Here is a 20,774-nt window from a genome sequence, read left to right on the forward strand (position 1 = left end):
GCCCAATGTATCCGGGCCCATGACCTGAAGGGTTTAATAGTCTGGTCTGGCAGGCGTGAGTCTGAGCCACCGCTGGTGCTGTTCAAAGCCAGAGCTCCCTTCCCTTCCAAATCCCTCTAGTGTCTGGAATGAATGAGGGGGAAAGTACTAAAGTAGACATCCCCAAAGGATTTTCCTCAGCCTGGTATGTCTGTCTAACTCTGATATTCTTTCACCACTCACTTGAAACTGAAGGTTATGAATTGTGTCAAATTGCGGCTAGATGTGACGCAGGTAGTTTGGAAACTAAATAAATAAGACCTTTTCATGCTAAGAGTGTTTTCTCCCCTGCTGTGTCTCTGTTCTTCTTTATCTCTCCTCCTTTGTTGGTCCCCCCATCTCACTGAGTCTTAACATCACCTGCATTCTCACTCACGCCACGCACGCACGCACACACTTTGATACCAAATACAGGAGAAATCCAAGAGAATGTACATGGTCGAAATGCAGGAGACTCCTGCAGGATTCAGGGGTGTTCTCTATCTGTCTCTCTCTCTCTATCTCTCTCTGTGTCTTGCTGAAGATTTATTTTGATTATGTAACAGTCTTTATGCAAAATATAATACTTTTTGCAGTCAAACTGACTTTACAGCCTCAGTGTTCAGAAGAAAGACAGATTTCTTTTTAACCACATTAACCTTATTTTGGGAATGTAAATGTAATTATAGGCAAGAAGTTCACAATGCTCAACTTTTGCTGCATCACAATGCTTTGTGAGCTTTTAGATCGATTATGTTTGCTATTCATCGTACAATAATGTATGTACAGTATATATGGCTATGAGTCAGAGGTATATTGCAGTGGTTCCCAAACCTTTTCATATCAAGGACCCCCAAATTGACACAAATTAGTCTATGGAGTACGGACCCCCATTTAATGGCATTTCTATCTCTGGGACCCCCCCCCCCCCCCATTTATATTGTGAAATCAATGTTAATTTTACTCTGAGAGTGTACAAACCAATTGGAGCCATTTGTAAACACTCAGAGTTACAGACCCATAATGGTCCATTTGGTTCTAAACTATCATTTAGCTGGGAACTCCATCCCCCCTGGGGGTCCCCGGACCACCACTTGTATAGTGGATAGATATTCTTGTGGTAGGATGATGATGAGAGAAGCCAAAGCCTATTTTCTACTTCACGCTCAACAGAGTTTGTCTGTTCACAGTTCCAAATGGTTAGCTAGCTAGTAAATGCCTCATTTACTTCCACGGTAATTTGCTTGTCATCGCTGTAGGGCTGACTCACTCTTATCTCCACATTTTAACTTTTTATGATTTCTCATAAATGAATGCCCCAATTGACCATGCTACTACAGCGTCGCACTATATCCAAACATAGCAGATCTACAAGCTCAAAACGCATCACGGCCCACGATACGACATGTTTTTGTTTTGGTTTTTTTAGCTTTTAGATCTATGTGTTGCTATTTTTTAAAATTTGAATCCTAACAAGTGAACAGTTTAGGACATATGAGGCAACGTTGTGCTGTAGCTTGGGGGAGGTATAAAGCCCTGGCCTCTGTGGGCTAGTGTGAATGCAGGCCTGCTGGGCAGTCATTGGCCCAGTTTGGAGGGAGACGGGGAGGGCTAACCCACAGAGGCTGTCAGGATGGCTTACGCCACACATCAGCCCGGCTGTCACCTCCAGCAGCACCAGGGCACAAGCCCATGCATTGGCTCTGATGCCATAGCTGTGTGTGGTCAAGTGTGTTTACAAGACGTACATTATTACAAACACGTTCACAACACATCATGTTACATTTGAGACCGAGTCATGTACTGTATGTTTGAGTCTGGAATTTCGAGTAATACATTTCGAATAATTTTTGGTTGAAGTTTAAAACGAATCGTGTGTGTGTGTGTGTGCGCGACTAAAATAAGAATAAAACAAGTTTGTACTCGCTTTCAATGACCCTACATTTTCAAAACGGTGTCACTGTAGTAAACATGTACTCTGGCACTTTTTGGATTGGAACGGCTCATCATTTGAGGCGGGAGACGAATTTCCTTCATAACTAACTAAAACAACCGGTAATGAATATTTTCACGTACTAATAATTCTACTGCATACTGCACTGCAATTAACTGGGCCAACTGGCATTCTGTGAAGATGAATTATTCTGAATTTCTGATAGATTTTATGTTACCACAAACCCTATCTGCTCTCCTCAGAGAAGATGGCCTGGCAGGTTTCTATTCATCCAAATTGGCTGCATCTAAGAAGAAGGCAAAAACAAAGTTTGAAGAGGGATTTGCCTTCAGATGCTTTGGCTCTGTAACGGTTTTGTCACCGTTTGATTCACTGTTGCCTTTTCTTTTTTACCATTTCCCCTTTTGATCAGCTGAGCACATACTCTCATTTGACCACCAATTTGTGACTAATTATTCTACTTCTCCACTCTTTTTCGTTCTCCTACATGGAGTGAGTCCTCCCCTAGTTTGTCTCAAGGCTTTTGTACCTCAACACCATGGCAGCACAACCATGTTTAAAAAATACAATAAATCTAAATATCGTATTTTGATTATTTACACACTGCTACTACCACCGAGTGTACATTTCCACATTATGGATACCATTTAGGAATGGAAACCATTCACACAGGACCTTCAAGCTACATCTGTGTGCTATGACTAATGCACATCCGTTGCTATTTTGCTTTAATATTGTTGCTATTCTTAAATATTTCTTTGCAATTGTTGTTATTGCCAGGGTTGGATTTCCCCTATATGCATTATTGTGTGAGGTGATGATTTTTAGTAGGTGGCTCGTGGCTGCGAATAGGCCAAAAAAGGCAAATAATCGCAAAAAACTGCAAAGACTATCACAAACATGTCACCCACGTGTGTGCACGGCATTTCCTTCTGGGAAATGTAGACTTCTGATGTGTGATATCTATTTGTGATAATATCACAGTTTAACATTTTAAGTAAAAATAATAATAATAAATAAAAAGTAAAAAGTATGCCCTGGTGTACCTTTGTTGGGCAAATAACCTACATTTCTAAATTTCTTAACAAATATATATAAAATAAATAATACAAATAGTGAGAATAGCTATTGATGAAAAGCTCATGATGTGTCGCAATGCAGCCCAATCTTTGTTTCAAATTCCATCTCTGTGCTGATTGGTTACCACTATGTTTACCCAGGGTAACTGGACTAAGCTCAAGAACCTGTTTACCTGGCCTGTGGCTGCGGGGTGACGCACAGAGGGAGAGCCTAATTGACCTTGCACTCCAACAGGCTCAAGCGTCCCCCTTTGGCCTTAATGCGGAAAGCACTTTGTTAACACAAGCCAGCCTGTGTGACCTCATATTGGAGGTCAGGAGGATGGTTTGAGTGTTGATAGGAATCAGCTGTAGGCCAGGTCTTGCTGCCCGTGGCTATAGCCGTGATACCATTTTTTCAAGGCTCCCGCTTTAATGCAGTTAGATAGGCCTGTAGTGTATATTGTGCTACATTAAACTCCATTTGTTGAAGCTTCGTCTAACTAAAGAGATTCGAAACAAGCTGTTTCGAATCTGTCTAAATACACTAGAACATGAGAACACCTTTTATGAGAACAACTCAAACAGTTTATTGTTCCAATTCTAAACACATATGACTGACTTTTGATTGTATACCTGTCCTAAACACATAAATAAACGTGTTTAGGGTTTAAATGGTGTTACTGTTCCGTTTCTAATCTTAACACTGTGACACGTTTAAATAGTGTTACAAATAAGTGTTCAGAACCTAAATCCTTGGATTTAGTGTGTATATGCTTGCTGTGAGAGAACGAGGGTGTCTACAGTATGTTCCAATGTGATAGTCACCTGGGAGAATGCTGAGGTTGAGCGCAATACCTATCGTCAGCTCAAAGTACTTATTTTACCATACAATTCACTGAACTTACCTGAGCTGCAATCTGGGAACCCATTAGCAAAAAAATATTAAATAACAGCACCCTCTGCTTTGTTTCCTTGAATTTGTCTCTGGGGCACCGCCCAATAGAATGTGGATAACAGGTTGTAGGCCTCCCTCAGCCCTCTTCCGGTGGGGCTCTTCATTCCACTAATCTGCAATGTACACACGTTCTGAATGTACAGTACACACGTTCTGAATGCCCCTGCCGACAGATTCAGTAGTGTAGCTACTTGAGAGATTACCCGAGCTGTGCTACTCTGTAGCTAGAAGCCAATGCTAGAAATCAACTGCTTTGTCTTTGGCCTACATGTCCCACATCAAGGACTATCCCTCTGTTGCTTGCCTTGTGTCCTTTCTTGCCACAGCAGTCAGCAGATGGCAGCCCAGGCCGAATCATAACAAATTATGACAAAAAAAACACCATTTTCATCATCATCACCCCATCGTCATGTTCCTGAAGTCACTGATATAACGCCTCCAGTCCACCCAGCAGCATTCCATCCCACACTCGCCATCATCGTCATCATCATCATAATACCATGTGTTGTTGCTTACTGTAAATCGCTCTGGATTAAGAGCGTCTGCTAAATGCCTAAATTGTAAATCATCCTCATCAGCATCATCCTTCCTCGTTCAGTGACCCACCCACAGACTGACAAAGTTATTTTGTATTTAGAGTAACCGTGCTTTACTCTGCTCTCACCATACCAAGTTAACGTCATAATAATCGCCACCTGCTGTCACTGTGTAACCCTCCCATCCCCGTCCCACACACAGAAGAGAGGATATTTAAGTATTCAGATTAATGCAAAGGGCTTTGAACATGTTGCAGCCCGGCACAGGGTCATGGGGGGTTAAAGGTAGCAGATGTTTCTTCTGGCGCCTAATCCCATGGCCATGGGCCTTTTGCATCTACAGTACACGCCGGCTCCCCCACCCTCAAACAAAGAAATAAAAGCCTGCCTCCATGGAGTAGTAATTGACCTTAACGTAACCCAAGACGTGTTTACTGCCTCTCGTCACATCTCTCGCCTTGAGCCGAGAGTTGTGACTGAGGTAGTTTTTTACTTGGCCTATATTGTGATAGTACTTATTTGCAGTTTGTTCAGTAACGGGGGTCCTTCTTGTCTTCCTTCTTGTTACTGAACAAACATTCTATATCAATGAGTAGTACTATCAAAATATGGATCTATTTAACGCTTAATTTAACAAAAACTTAACCTACCTTTTTCAAAATGAATTGAAATTGAAAAGCACAAAAACACTTCCTGATACTGTACGTATATATACACCATACAGATAAAATGGACCATAAAACCAAATGGACACGTATGGGTCTATTTTGTTATATTCTTTGTACACTTTTAGAGTTTCCAATGGATAAATTTACATTTTACTGTGTATTTAATAGCCTCTCTTTTGACCAGTAATGAATTCCATTAGGCTTTTGTAATGCTGTGGCTTGAGTTATATAACACTAGTCATTACCTGTTGGAAGATATGAACACCAAATTATGTACATAGTGTGGGTAATGTGATTTAATAGATCATATTATTGATACTCTACTCAGGCTGGGGGAGGGAGTTATACCCGTTGGCAAACCTGGAAGCCTGGAACCTGGTGTGTGACGTCCTGTCGGCGCGACACACACACACACACACACACACACATACACACACACACACACACACACACACACACACACACACACACACACACACACACACACACACACACACACACACACACACACACTCTATACTTTATAAACATTGATCACAAGTAACAAGTAATACATAAATATCACACTTGTGTGAAATGAGGGGTGCTCTTATCATCGTACATCATCACATTCTGTGCTCAGCCAATCAAATCATCACAAATGTGGTACACACAGTCAGACACATATGCGATTAATTTGACGTGGCCAAAAAAAAGCTGGTCGCGTTTGTAGATGGATCCATAAGCGAGCAGCAGTCTTGCACAGTGCTACGGAAGTGACAGACATCTGTAGAATTAATGGTTATATGTGCAAACATGAGCAAATATGTATTTTTGAAGCACTGCTTGGATTTTTCTTGTCAGGCAAACTGTATTGAAAATATCGAATTTTCGGATTGTGCTGTAACTCACTGTATGTGGTCCATTCTGGGCTATGTACCGAACCATCAACTTGAAAGCCACTGGAGTAGATGGTTCGGTACATACTCAACCAGTGGTCCGGGTCCACCATTGGTCCTTGAGGAGGTTCCAGGTGGTCCTCTTTGTACATTTCCAAAGCATATGTGCATATGTACCAACTTCTGTGTCACATTTATTACAGTTAGGAGAGCTGAGACCAAGCTTGCTTCTCAGTAGAGGTGTATAATGGAGTCTGTGTACATTTTTTAATTGTCTTTCTCTATCATTATTGCAACTCAAAATAGTAAGTGTATTGTTGTCCAAGTATTCTCTTCTATCTGACATTCCAAGTCAATCTGCCACTGCCTTCGAATATGATCAGTGGAGTGGTTTGAACTTACATCAAAGCATGCATACAGATAGGAAATAAATCTGGCACAGGTTGTGTAAGAATATTTTCTAGGAAAGATCTTTAACTCTTGAAAGTGTAAAAAAACCCAAATGGACCCGTACCCGTCCTTTTTGGTTTCATTTTAAGCTCTCAGGAGTTAAGTTATTGTTATTAAACATCTGCATTTCTTAATTTGCAAGAAGTCTACACTATTAGAGAATGTAGAAGAATTGTTATTTTCATCAATGTTTGCCTGGGTTGACTTGAAATGAAAACCACTGATCTACTCAATTCAAGGGAATAGTTGGGGCCGGGGGGCAACGGCAATGTCATGCAGTCTAATTCAAAACATTTAAATTTGCCTGTGAGTGGGTTACTATTAATTCTGTATTTGAAGATGTGTTGTAGTCTTCAGGCTTTTACTCAAATCTGGGTGGCAGTGTGAGTTTGTGGAATTTAAGATCTTGTAGATCTGCTGTTTTTCAATCGACAGACGAGGCCTGTGATCTCTCGGCTTATGCCTGGCATTATATGACTGTGTGTGTGTGTGTGTGTGTGTGTCTCTCTCTCTCCTGGTGCTAGCGGTGAAGAGGCTAATGAAGGAGGCAGCTGAACTGAGGGACCCAACAGAACATTACCATGCCCAGCCACTGGAGGTTGGTACAGCATCATTCCTATCCCCACACACGCACGCACACACGCACACGCACACACACACACACACACACACACACACACAAGTTGACACAACCCAGATCAACGCCTATAGTTCAACACGCCACATGTACTATAGCAAGCAGTGGTATTTTAATATTCCTCCAATTTATAATAATAGGGCCATTAAGAACATTAACATTTTCACTGATTATCTAGCAGTGAAAATGACAGAACGCATACATCATCCAGCCTTATCTCCCTCGGAGCGACACGTGTGAAATCACCGGCTTCACTTTCTCCTTTGTGACATGCATCATGTCGCCTGCCAGTGGGTCAACGTGACCTCTCTCTCTCTACCACCTACAGGACAACCTCTTTGAATGGCACTTCTCTGTCCGCGGGCCCCCCGACTCCGACTTCGATGGTGGGGTTTATCACGGGAGGATTGTCCTGCCCCCGGAGTACCCTATGAAACCTCCCAGCATCCTTCTCCTCACAGTAAGATGTAGCCCATACACACACACACACACACACACACACTTTATATACACGACACGTACATGCCTATATCGCGGAGCTCTTGCCATCTCACGACCCTCCTCGCAGCCTGAGGTCTGCAGGCAAGGGGCTCGTACTGCGAACTATGTCACAAAGCGTGATCGGGCCTTCGCCCCCCACACACACACACACACACTGCCGCTCGTTATGTTACCAACCAAACCTACTCTGGCATACCCACTCACTCCCATCCCCATGCCATTTATTTTCTTTTAGCCAAACGGAAGATTTGAAGTTGGTAAGAAGATTTGTCTCAGCATCTCTGGCCACCATCCGGAGACATGGCAGCCCTCCTGGAGCAGTAAGTATTTCCTAAGAAATGTTACTAAACAAAGACTTATTATTTTTTGCCAGGTGCTTGAAAAGCGCCTGGACTACATTTGCTACTACCTTTAGTAGTAGCAAAGTAGTGGACACTTTTTCATGATTGGCTGCCTCGTCTCTAGGCCAGTGTTGTTTTTGCCAGGTATTTTTTTATTTAGTCTCAGTCTTAGTCCTGTTTCAATCACCATTGTTAGTTTTTTTCATATTTAGTTGAATTCATACTTCGAGAAATGGAACATGTTTTGATTGAATTTGCCTATTTATTTGGAACCATAACGATTAAAATAATAATAAATAAATTCAACACACTCAATTCAACAAACTGATCCCAGTACAGTATAACAAGACAACACCTATAGAACCAATGTCCACTAGTTTAACCAACTGATCCCAGTATAGTACAACATGACACCTATACTACCACTTTCTCTTGCCTCGTTGCGAGAAAGATGTATTGGCGCTGCTCTGCGGCGACATGGGCATAATATAAGGGCTACGCTTGCCCTTTGTCTGAGACAGATTTCTTCCTCCGAGACAAATAATAAAGAACCTTGAACCTATATAGGGGTGGGTGCCGAACCTCGGGACCAAGCAGCACTGAACAACAACATATTAAAATAATTAATCAGTTCCTACAGACATATGTCACAATAACCGACCCAAGGTTTGAAATCAAGATACAACATTTGTATTTGTAAACAAATAATGTTTTATTTAATATTGAAAAAAGCTATTCCATGTAGGCCTATAAACTACAAATCCATAAATAGTTTTTTAACTTGAATGAAACTAAACTATAAATTATAGTATATATTCATACTAGTGAGATAAAGCCCAGACAGTCAATACAACTAATTATCAACCATTTTCATTATTCTCAGAGCTAATTTCCATCCCTGTAGCTACATTGTCTCAACTGCACTTATGTACTTTATGTCAACATAGAGCTGCTATTTCTCCAAGACAATAAAAGCCATATTGAGTTGTCAGTCAAATACAAATACACGTTTTCACTCATCCTGCATTGTAAAATCATAAAGGAAAAGCAAGAAGCTGGCAAAAAGTACATTTTCCATTAACCACTTTCAACCTGGCGTCCTTGTTTCGGGCATGTCATGGGGGCAAATGCTGTCTAAATGAAGGTTTCACTTCTATCAAGCAAGGAGCTTCCACTTTTTGATAAATGAGATACCAGGACCAGGATCATAAAACAAACCCTGCAGTACAAGAAAATGCTAAGAAATAATGGAACTATCTCTGAGAGAAAATAATCGCTTTGTGTTTTCGTGTTGGTCCAGTCCTCATTTCTCTCCTTGATTCCATTACAGGGAGGAGAAACGACAAAATCTAACGGTAGAAAGCAGCCCCCAGGGATTATAGAATGTGGCATGGCCGCCGTTATTAGACACTATTTGATTAATGAACACAGATGATGCAATAAAAATAACCTCTAAAAAGCACACCATTCCATTTAAAGGGAATACTATTAAATGTCCATCCAGATGATCAATTTAGTCTGTATTGGCTAGACCAATACACGGAACAGCCTGCTGACCCCAAACATATTGTGCAGCGTGCTCCACTCCGTCAGCTGAGTGAATCTGTGAGCTGGAGAAGTGGGTGTGTGGGTGTGTGGGTGGGTGGGGGTGTTGTCCTCACAGCAGACCCTCTCGTGCAAATCCGGGCTTACGCACAGAAAACGGAGCATTACTCCCTCTTGCGTAACACCACTGGCAAACCTGACAGGATGCACTGGCTTTCTCATTTGGCTGTTTGTGGCGATGCAGACTAGAAATCGCTTGAGGTGTCTCTGTCTCATCTTAGCCTGGGGCTCCTGGCTCAGAAACCCCCCCTCCCCCCCAAGGCTGTCTGAGCCATGAATGAGGACAAAGAAATTAGGAAAAAATAAAGCAAACTAAAAATTGCTCAAAATTGTACTTGCACAAATGAACATAGGCAAGTGAAATTGATATATGTATGCCTGCTGTTCTACCTGTACTTTTTACTATTTTATTTTTATCTTACCCCATTATTATTATTACTAGACCGGTGCCCGGCTGTAGAGCGCCCAAGTTGGAGATCCATTCCCCACCCGGCCATGCAATACCCGTTCTGCCCGTGTCAGAGTACCCGTTCCACCCATCGGTCAATTCTTTGCATATATGCATATATTTGCATATATTCTGTATCTGTCTCTGTGTCCCTTTATTCCTATATATGGAGTTCTGTGTCAGGCATGTCCAAATATGGAGTGTTGTGATGTCAGAACAGGCCAGCTCCATAATATGGAGAAGCATGGGCAGGGTCCCTGTCCAATTATGAAGATCAAGACACTGACCTCATCAAACCCTGGATAGCAATACATGGAGAAGACTGGATCATCAGTAGATCACCATATATGGAGCTGACCTGTTCTTACATTACATATGTTGATCTGACCTCGTCAAACCCTGTACACTCAAGACACATATGGCCAATACAGAATGAATTCCATATGTTGATCTGATTCCCCATGCCAAAGTGCCAGCACTCGCCCAGCAGTCTGCCGTCACCCAGGTGGCGTGCAAAGGGCGAGGTCGCTTCTCGCCCTGAGGGTGTCTTACTGGTTATTATTATAATAATAATTATTATTATTATTAGTAATATAGTATATGTATGTATTTGCATTTGCACAGTCTTTGTGAACATTTTGCTGCTTGTACCTGTATGAGTGATGGTGTACTACTTGATACCTTGACATGGCCCTTCCCCACATTTAGTTTACCCCTCTTCTTGTCTCTTTCAGTTCGAACAGCCTTGATAGCTATAATTGGCTTCATGCCAACCAAAGGAGAAGGTGCCATAGGATCCCTCGATTACACCCCCGAAGAGAGGAGAGCCCTTGCCAAAAAGTAAGATCCAGGCAATGAAAAGGCATTTCACTGTATTCTGATGTTTGTGGAGGGTGGCTTGTGTGTACATTGAGACACAGGGAATTGTTATGAAGGGAATAAGTGTGGGAGAAATCTGTATTGATTATGAATGTATTACTTTTATTCCAGTGTATAAACCTGTCAACGTGGTGTTACATACCTGGCCTAGGGGTGCCAGATACACAACAAAAATACAGGCACGGTACTCAAATGAAATATAAATTTAATAAGGAATTAAATCAAACAAAATCAAATCAAGAGCAAACAGATGAGGTGTGGAAAGTAATCAGTAGTGTAGTGCGTGTATGCATGAGTGAGATGTATGTGTGTGTGCATGTTGTATGTATTAACCCAAATGCTGAAAAAGGTGCATGGTGGGAGAGGAGCAAAGGAGAACTGAAAACAACAGAACTGAAAAAGGGACTGCGGAGACAGGCTTTTATACAGGGCGTCGGCACCGGGCCCAGGTGCCGCCGCTTGACTGATTGTCATGACATCACAGCTCTGCTCCCCAATCCACTGCAAGATAAGGAGAACAGAAATTAGGACAGCAAAGCAAATGAACTACCGAAACCACTAAGGGGATCACCGGACCACTATTTACATAAACATCCTATCTACCATACTCTATTCCAAAGGCCACCAACACCCTGTCACAGGCTTCCACTCCAGCAACCGAATTCAGTGAAGCATTTTAAGGGGCGAAAGACAGAGCCAAGAGGAGGACCACTGGAGATGAGTAGGACTAGGACCTCAGTTATGAGGAGCCCGTGACAGCGCGTCAGCCACCACGTTCTCCGTCCCTTTAATATGACGAATGTCCAAGGTATAGGACTGCAGGAACAGTGACCATCGAATCAACCTCTGGTTTGGACACTGCAGAGAGTTTAGAAAAGTCAAAGGGTTATGATCTGTATAAATGACAACAACAGGGGTACTACCACCTACATAAACGTCAAAGTGTTGCAAAGCTAAAATCAAAGCCAATCCCTCTATTTCAATGACTATGAGTAGTTTAGCTGGTAAGAGTTGAATTTCTTGGAATAAAAGCTAACGGGCTTATCTATTCCTAGATTGTCCTCCTGCATGAGTACAGCCCCCGCACCCACATGACTGGCATCAATGTAGATCTTAATCGGTGACCATTACATTAAACTGGAATTACATACTATTTCGCAATTTTTGCTCTCTTCCATTAAGGATTAAAAATAATAATAGAAAGGATAGAAAGTAGGCTGACAGGAAATGGGGAGAGAGATGGGGGTGACATGCAGTAAAGGCCGTCGGGATCGGGAGTCGAACCCGCGTGACACTGCCAGACTGGATTACCAGCCAAGGTGCCTTGACCGCTGAGCCACGGCCCAGGCCAACTTGTTCTCTTTTGACACATATTGTTTCCATTTTTGAGTGGTGCAACCACTCCTACAACCAGCAATGTCCGTGACGTGTACACCTATGTGTTCACCTATGTATGAGTACCAGTAGGGTCGCTGTGTTCTGTTGCCTGTTAACACAATCCCGCCGAAAAACGTAACCGACGGTAATTGATTAATCTCGGCAAGTGCCAATTTACATAAATTACATTAATTCAGTTGTATAAATGTTTTGATCCGATCTAGTCGAAAGGCTACTTGCATTAGCTTCGGATGGCTATCTATTGTAAGCCATAACACTGGACTGCGCCATCTTGATTTGCCGCTGAAAGCGTTCAGCCGCTTTTATCTCCAATTCCCCATCCCAGGCGGCATTTCTGGTCAAAACTACGCTTATTGCACGGAGCATATCGGTCGCTGTAATGGCGCCGGCCTGTACTTCTCATCGGTTAGTGAGAGATCAACACCTAATCCGACAACACAAACACACACCAGTGTGTATGTCAGTCAACATCCGGTGGTTCTGGTCAGGGTGTTTTGGATCTTCAAAATAAGGGTTGTTATCAAAAATAACGGGCCGATATCCTGGCATAAAGTAATCATTCTTTAATTAATCCTGACGGCCAGACGGTAAATTCATGATCCCCCCCCCGCCCCCTTTTAAGATTTTGAAGTAATAAAATATTTACTCGTGAGTCGTGACCCATAAAAATGGGCCCCGACCCAGTGTTTGGGAACCACTGATGTAATGCAATCAACCCCTGACTCACAGTAGACGTGCCCTCCACCGTGTCCAATTATGTGGGAAAATTGAGAAGGCCCTCTGCGTTCTCAATTTGACAAATTAATTATCGCCAAAACGCACATTCCCTGGCTGGGGCATGTTCCAGCAAGTATTTTGCTCTTAATTTCACCCTGCTGAGAAGCGAGGGAGAGTAACACTATGTTGCTGTCCTATTAGCAGAAGAGGGCAGTGGCACTGAACTATGTGCACGCAGCACGCTCGTGGGGGGGTAGTAGGGGGGGTCTTTCTCTCTTTAGCAGCTGAAGTCCTTGTCATGTCTGTCTATCAGTCCCTCCTGGCACACACACATCACTGACCACTTTCTCCTAATTAAAGCTGTTAATTAAATAGTACCAGAAGGGGTTTTTTTCTCCCTCCCTCGTGCCCTCTCGCTGTCTCTCTCGTTGACTGTTCCTCTAAACTCCCTCGACTTAGTGCTGCTATGTGTCATGGATTGGCAAACCACCATGACATGCATGGATGTGCACTGTGCAGCTGTGCACTATGTGTAAACACACCTTCAAACCCAGAAAGCATTACAAAGCTGTAGTGTCGATAGCATATGCATATAAATGGTCCACTCGCAGGAGCGGCACCTATGGAAGAGGTTACGTTTTATTCGCACATGGAGATAAGCTGTAGTGTACCACTGTTCCTCATCGGGTCCGGGGCCCACCAGGGGGTCTCCAAAATTAATCCTTACAGGGTCTGTAACTCCGGGAGGGTACAAATTAGGCATGTAGCGATATATCGTATATCGATAGTTATCGAAATAAATCCCGACGATTATCGTCGTGAATCCCGACGATGTTAATCGATTTAATATTCTTTTAAGAAAAATTAGGGGGGCTAGTGAATTTTGGTGTGTGACATGAAATGTGAGCTTTAATCATATTCACATCATATTTTACATGAAAATTAATGCTACTTTTGCAATGTTTCCAAGCTCGGAGGGGGTAATTTGTCTGGAAACTTATTTTGTGTTTAAAATATTGTGAACGTATTGTATCGTATTGTGAACCTCATATCGTGATACGTATCATATCGCGAGTTGAGTGTATCGTTACATGCCTGGTATAAATGGAACCATATGGACCCATACCGGTCCATTTGGTTCCATTTGTACACTCTGGGCGGAGGTTCACTGAATTTAGGAGTTTCATTAGCACATGGAGATGAGCTAGACAGAATGTGTCCCCACCTGCCTGCTTGTTTATCTCCCGTGACGCTGAGTGAGAGAGCACCTCACTTTGATTTCCGTTTCTACTTTCTCTGTTGCCCCTGGGGATTGTGAGAGCTGTCATTCAGTCTCCCTCCCCACCGCCCCCCACTCACTTTCACCACCACACAAGTTTTTTGATGGCATATTGTGTTGTATTTTATATTCAGCCTTGATACGTGTGACTGTGGAGACATTTTGTAGTCTAGTTCATTAGTTCTCAAACTTTAGTTTTTCTTTTGGACCCCCATAACTCTGTGTGGGAGCAAATGGTTCTATTTTGTCAGGCTGTCCAAAATGTGGTCACGGGTGATGTCATCAGCTCGACCTTTTCAGAGCTAAGCCCAGGGCTTAAAGTTCTCAGTCCTGGGGACTGATTTCAGTCCTGAGAATCTCATAGGGGTCATTTAATGAGATCAGTGCAGATTTGCAAAAAAAAAAAAACATTTTCAGTCTTGGGATTGTTTTTGGCTTTAAGCCCTGTAAGCTGTTTATAAGGAAGTGAATGTGGAAGTTAATAGTTTTGTTTTGGGTTGGTTTTCCAAGAAAAGTATAAAGTAGGACTTAAGTGGTAAGTACTGTTTACTAGCTACCTTGTAATGACCAACTATTCTGACCACCAGGTCCCAGGACTTCTGCTGCGAGGCATGTGGCTGCTCCATGCGCACAGCGCTCCAGGCTCCCTCCCCCAACAGCGACCCCAGCCCCGAGGACCACAAGGACACAGAGCTAGCGCGGCAGATCAACTTCAAGGTTCACACTCCGTTCAAACATCCTCCCACACACAATACTACTTTTATACAGTAATAATAAATACACAAATCACTTGGGAAAAGCCTGTTGAGTATGTGCTGAACAATAGAGAAACACACACTGATATCTCTGAATCCGAAACCAGCTCTTGTTGAAGCGGATGTAAGTGATAGGTTTTTGTAAAGTTTGACACGGTGGTGCAGTCTGTTGCCTCACAGCTAGAAGGTCCTGGGTTAGATTCCCGCCGGGGACGTCGTCCCTGTCCCCTAGGGTAGGTACCCTCACAAAGAAATGCAGTAATCCTGGTCTCTATACTGGCTAGCCAGAGCACCTGATGGAGGGGAAAGGAACTTGTTGGAATAACGTGTTCCTTCCACGCACTACATCCAACCGGGGAAACTCCCCCCTGTCAGGTGAAAATAAGCACCTTGGGATCCTCATGCATAGAAGCATGAGGTCAGTCCGTTGCTCTACCCTGGATGGCAGAGTGAGCGTCGCACCCAGGATTACATTAGATAATTGACACTGGGTGAAAGAATGGGTTGCAAAAAAATGTTGAGTGATTCCACGTGCTATATATATATATATATATTATTATTATTATTTATTTTTTGTGAGACGTCATCCTGAACCCATTGTGTGTGAGATATGGAGGTGCTGCATTTAACACTTATTTTAACAAAGGAAATAAGGAATATCACCCACTGATTCCCATCTGAACAATCCCCAGAAGGAGTCACTTACTTTAAAGCTAAACATTTGTTCAGTGACTTGGAGTGTGAAATATTTTTTAATAAACTTAATTTGCACTCCACTTTGTGTTCTTATCGACCGTTGGAAAGCTGGGAAGGAATAGTCTCGGATCACACAGGTCTGAAGAAATGTGATCGTAGTCCCGCAGGGGCCAGGGGGGCATGTGTGATTTTAGAGGTGAGCCGTGTGACCAGCCATGTCCTATCCCTACGCCATCCACTTACTCTCTGAGAATTGCTGTAATGTAAGACACATATCTGTGAGAGTACCTTGGGCGTATGAGGGAATTGCTGTAGATATATGTTGACATGAGGCAAGCAGCCATGTTGTTCTGTGTGCTAATGCAGGCGGAGACCAGCTCGTCCAGACAGGCCAGCGAGACCAGTGGAGCGGACGGCAGTGAGGAGTCCTCCACACACACGCAGGAAGACACGTCCACCTCAGAGACCCTGGAGGACTCTGAGGCACTCCAGGAAGAACAGGTAACTGGGAGCTTTCCCGTTGCAGGTCTGTAACTACAGGTCTGCTCAAACACACACAGAACGCAAATAATGGCCGCGATAAAGCAACAGTCTTTTTATTTGGAAACGTCCCAAATGGATGTATCAGCCGGCACCGACTATGAAGCTTTTTTCCCCCTCGCAGCGCAAGTCGCGCCTCTCATGAGCAGACCTGTCATTGATCCAGGTGACAACTTCTGCATCACATGCTCTCTGTCTGAAAAGACAGCTTTTAAGAAGCTATGGTTGTACTGTTCGCAATTACTGGGCATGCAAATAACGGCTGAGCAGCTCCGTGCCACCAGGGAGTGTTTGCTTTCATCTTTACATTTTGAGCTGGTATTTGCTTCCTTGCTCTAAATCAAAGTTACTCCCCCTTTTTTCTTGACAAAATAAAGCCTGGAATCTTGAAAGCAACCCCCCCCCCCCACACACACACACACACACCTTACAATCCAGAATCCACCCACTCCTACTTAATGAGCTATCTCCGTTACCAACGTGGGTAGGGAGAATGATGCTTTAGGGACATTTTTACATGCTCTGAGTCTGCGTATGCGTGGGGGTGTCACTTTATCATACAAGAGAACGGGCTCATTGATTTGGCACATAGTTGGAAGGGCTTCACTTGATCATGAAATACAGTGTGTCAAACAGGAAGTAGTGCCCCTAAGAGCACGGGTCTCTTAGAGGCACTACTTCCTGTTTGACACACTGTATTTCTGAAGAATTAGCTACAAGCTACAATATGGGCTACAGTATCACAAGGTGCTGCAAGCTTTGCTATTTTCACTATTTAAAAGCCTTCTGCCGACACAGACAGACTAGACGGCTACTATGGCTATTATGGTTCTAAAATTAGCCTGTGGTTTGACGTGTAGTCCACTGCTATCTAACGGTCGGTCGGCCTTCGACGTTTCCCTTCTCTCATGCCTAATTCTAGACTACGTCCGTCTCTAACCATGGTAACGCCACAGCTGCCTCTGATTGCCCCCCTCCTACCTCCCTACTCCTAGTAAGAAGTATTATGCACCTGTGGGGCGGAGCACATTCTCAGCCTCAAATACAAATTCCAAACCAACTCATGCAGCCAACTCGCTAGCATAATGGTCTAAGACTACAGGTTTACAACAAGTTTACTACAAGTATTTGGGTTCATATATTGTCTTCCCGAAAGGACTTTCAACTAGGAAGGTTATGGCCTGGTCAGCCTGCAATGACATGCATAAGATCTGGTCATCCCAGTTTAGTAATATATATATACTGTAAGTACAAATATTTAGGGCGACCGTTGAGCCAATTCTACTCTATGGCTCCGAGACATGGACACTTCTAAGGTCTAAGGACATACGACCGAAGAAGAAGAAGACTGCGGTCGAAAAATGATGATGAAGACTACGGGTCCCGCTGCCCGGGTTTCCAACAACCGCAGCGTAGATGCCAGCATTTTCACAGGGTCGTTTTCATTGACTTAAGCCTTATAAACTTTGTATTGCAAAAATAGCTGATCTACAAGCTCGAGCTTGTAGATCGCCTATTTTAGCTTTTTTGTTTTGTTTTTAGATTTGAGCATCACCTATATGACATGCCCAAAAGAAGCATTCCAGGTTGAAAGTGGTTAGATAATATGGCCAAGGGGCTGATGTTAGCTAAGAGGATAGATTTCCGTGCCAGCTGCAACCCAGCAGGGGCAGCTTAGGCATTTTTAGAAGCGTTTCGAAACCAATGTTTTGGTCCCCTCTCACCCTCGATCACAGTTTAAAAAATATTACATAATTGTTCTGTTCGCTTATCATGCATGTGTTTAACCTATAACCATGCTATCACGATCTAATGACTACGGCTAAGAGTCTCTCTGGTCTGTATGTCGTGCATAGTTACAGAGATGAGCAATTCAGCGTCTTGCGTGCTGTTTGTACAACATAACAGTCCATTTTGTGGACTGGGACATCTGACTTTAGGCTTTGCTTCACCAACGCTCGCTGGAAGCAGCCTTTCGAGACATTAAATGGCTCTGATTTCACTGCCATCGGCAAATGTGCCAGACAGTACAATAATACCGGTAATATTAAATGATGTGTACATTTTCAGTAGGCGGTTTTAGCCGATCACGATCCAACTAAAGAGGACTTGTTAATTGAATGTATTAATTTGTTAACATAATGTGGCTCGAGTCGGTTGAAATATTGTCAGGTTGTTGCCTCGGTGTCCTCGGGTCCTGTTGCCACCCGTACTGGAGCTGTCCAATTATAAAGGTGCTGAAATACTGCATGTGTCTCCAGGCCTGGATTAACCCATTTTAGGCGGGAACCCCTTTTGGTGTTAGCATTGCGTTATGCTTTAACTATTGAAAAATAGCAGATCTACAAGCTCTTGTAGATTTTTGAAAAATCGAAGAGCGACTGACATAGAAGACATTTTTAGAATCTGATCTCGGGTCAGAATGAAAACTGTCAGGATGTAGTAGACATTTTTAGAATCTGATCTCAGGTCAGAATGGGTTAAGACACGGCCTGACGCCTCACGGGGCTGCAGCCCAGGGGCCACAGACTCCTGGAGGCCCTCCCAGTGGGCCGCGACTGCAATACATCATGATAATTTACATTTGGTAATATTGTTTCTGGACTGCAAAATGTCACCGTCTTATCCCCGTGTGTGCATGTTGGAAGGAAGGAGTCAAACGGAGTGTGTGGCACCTGCTGGGGCCAGATGATTAACCAAATATATCTGGAAAAAGAAAGGTTTCGTGCGATGTGTTCACTATAATTGTCGATAAACTTGTGGCAGACCAATGTTTTTGATTTCTTAACGACAATATCCAATACGTCCAAGGAAATGAAATTCACTCAATCAATCAAGCGAAATAAACTACTCAAGACACTGGCAAGATTACTTTCCTGAGGGAACGGTCCCATTTCAAAGAATTCATTAAAAGTCAAAGGAAACACGCACACATTTTTGTTGACATTGCCTTACAAATCAAATGTTCCACCAAGCAATGCTTCAGGGTCTGCATTGTCTATGCTTTCCAGTCTAGCTGACTGAATTGTATTTGATGGAACATTGGCTGTTTTGCCATCGCGTTCTGCCTTTGTCTGGATATAGATGAACTTATTAACGGCCAGATTTCTTTCTCGCTGCATTTAGCCACTATCAGGCTTTTTTAGTTTAGTTTTACCTTTTGAAGACACAGGGAAATATTGATGATTTTCTCAGAATTCAAATTGTTTGTTTGCGTACCTTTTCGGTGCCTGTTTTGAATACTACACTCGTGTTTGTTGACTTGATTCCAGTGTTTCCGTTCCGTCCCTCACACACACACACACACACACTCACACTTCCACTCTCTCCCTCCAGCGGTCGGAAGAGGATTCGTCATCACCAGCTGCCAGTGAGGCGGTCCTGTGTCCCCCTGCGACCTCCAGGAGCAGTGGTCAGTCTCTGAGCCCGCGGCAGCGCCGTGCTCAGCAGCAGCAGCAGCAGGACCAGAGAGCGGCCCGGCCCCCTGCTGCCTTCTCTGCGTTCCCCGCCGGCCCTCATGTCCCTCACCCGCAGGTATGGACCATGAGAACATTTCACCTCACACTATGGCCAACATAATTGCGATAATCAAAATATGCTTAACCCATCTTGACCTGAGATCAGATTCTAAAAATGTCTACTACATCCTGACAGTTTTCTGAAAAAGCTATGTTTCTATGTCGGCCGTTCTTCGATTTTTCAAAAACAGCAGACCTACAAGCTTGTAGATCTGCTATTTTTCAATAGCTAAAGCATAACATAATGCTAACACCAAAAGGGGTTCCCGCCCAAAATGGGTTAAAAACTTGAAATTACACTTTTGATAACCGGGGGGGGGGGGGGGGGGGAGATTAGTTCAATTATAGCAGATCGACAAGATCACAACACATGTGGGTCTGCTATTTTTGGCAAAGAGAGGTCCATGAGTGTACAGAGACAATTAAAATTAATACATTTAAATCTCCACAATATAATTATTGTGAGTGCTTTGTTTTGTTTTGTTTTGTTTTCCTGACAAACGGTAATAGCGTTAGCACAGAAACAACTCTTCTCATATGGTCTGATTACAGCAAAAAAACTAATTTTGACGCACTGGAAAAAGGAGGAGGCTCCTGCATTTAAGCACTGGCTAAATGAAATGACTAGTACGCTTCATCTTGAGAGAATAAGGTATTTCCTGAGGAACAGGGAGAGACAAGTTGATAAGGTTTGGCTGCCCCTTGTCCATTACTTGAGTAGAAACAATTAGTAGACAGGATACCACTGATATGGTTGACTATACGCCATTTTCTATTCAGATGTTTTCCATTTTTCAAATTATTATTACTATTTTATTCTATAGTATGCGGTGTCACTGAGCAGTATGGGTGGGAGGGTTGAGGGGTTTCTTTCTCTTTTTTGTCTTCTATAAAATATATTTTTTAATTATATCACAATGTTTAATCTACAACAATTTAT

The 20,774-nt window shown here is 43.1% G+C and overlaps 1 protein-coding gene across 1 annotated transcript in view; it reads left to right on the plus strand.

The window, feature by feature from the left end:
- ube2j1 (ubiquitin-conjugating enzyme E2, J1) overlaps nucleotides 1-20,774 on the plus strand; it is a 30,007-nt gene that overhangs the window by 6,900 nt on the left and 2,333 nt on the right. The window contains exons 2-8 of the mRNA XM_080790371.1: nucleotides 7,045-7,118; nucleotides 7,486-7,617; nucleotides 7,894-7,978; nucleotides 10,787-10,892; nucleotides 14,913-15,042; nucleotides 16,143-16,277; nucleotides 19,653-19,850. Coding sequence (XP_080646497.1) covers nucleotides 7,045-7,118; nucleotides 7,486-7,617; nucleotides 7,894-7,978; nucleotides 10,787-10,892; nucleotides 14,913-15,042; nucleotides 16,143-16,277; nucleotides 19,653-19,850 — 860 coding nt within the window. The remainder of the gene's footprint in view (nucleotides 1-7,044; nucleotides 7,119-7,485; nucleotides 7,618-7,893; nucleotides 7,979-10,786; nucleotides 10,893-14,912; nucleotides 15,043-16,142; nucleotides 16,278-19,652; nucleotides 19,851-20,774) is intronic.

The sequence above is a fragment of the Protomyctophum bolini genome, assembly GCF_963924005.1.
Source record: "Protomyctophum bolini genome assembly, chromosome: 19".
Taxonomy (NCBI): Eukaryota; Metazoa; Chordata; class Actinopteri; order Myctophiformes; family Myctophidae; genus Protomyctophum; species Protomyctophum bolini.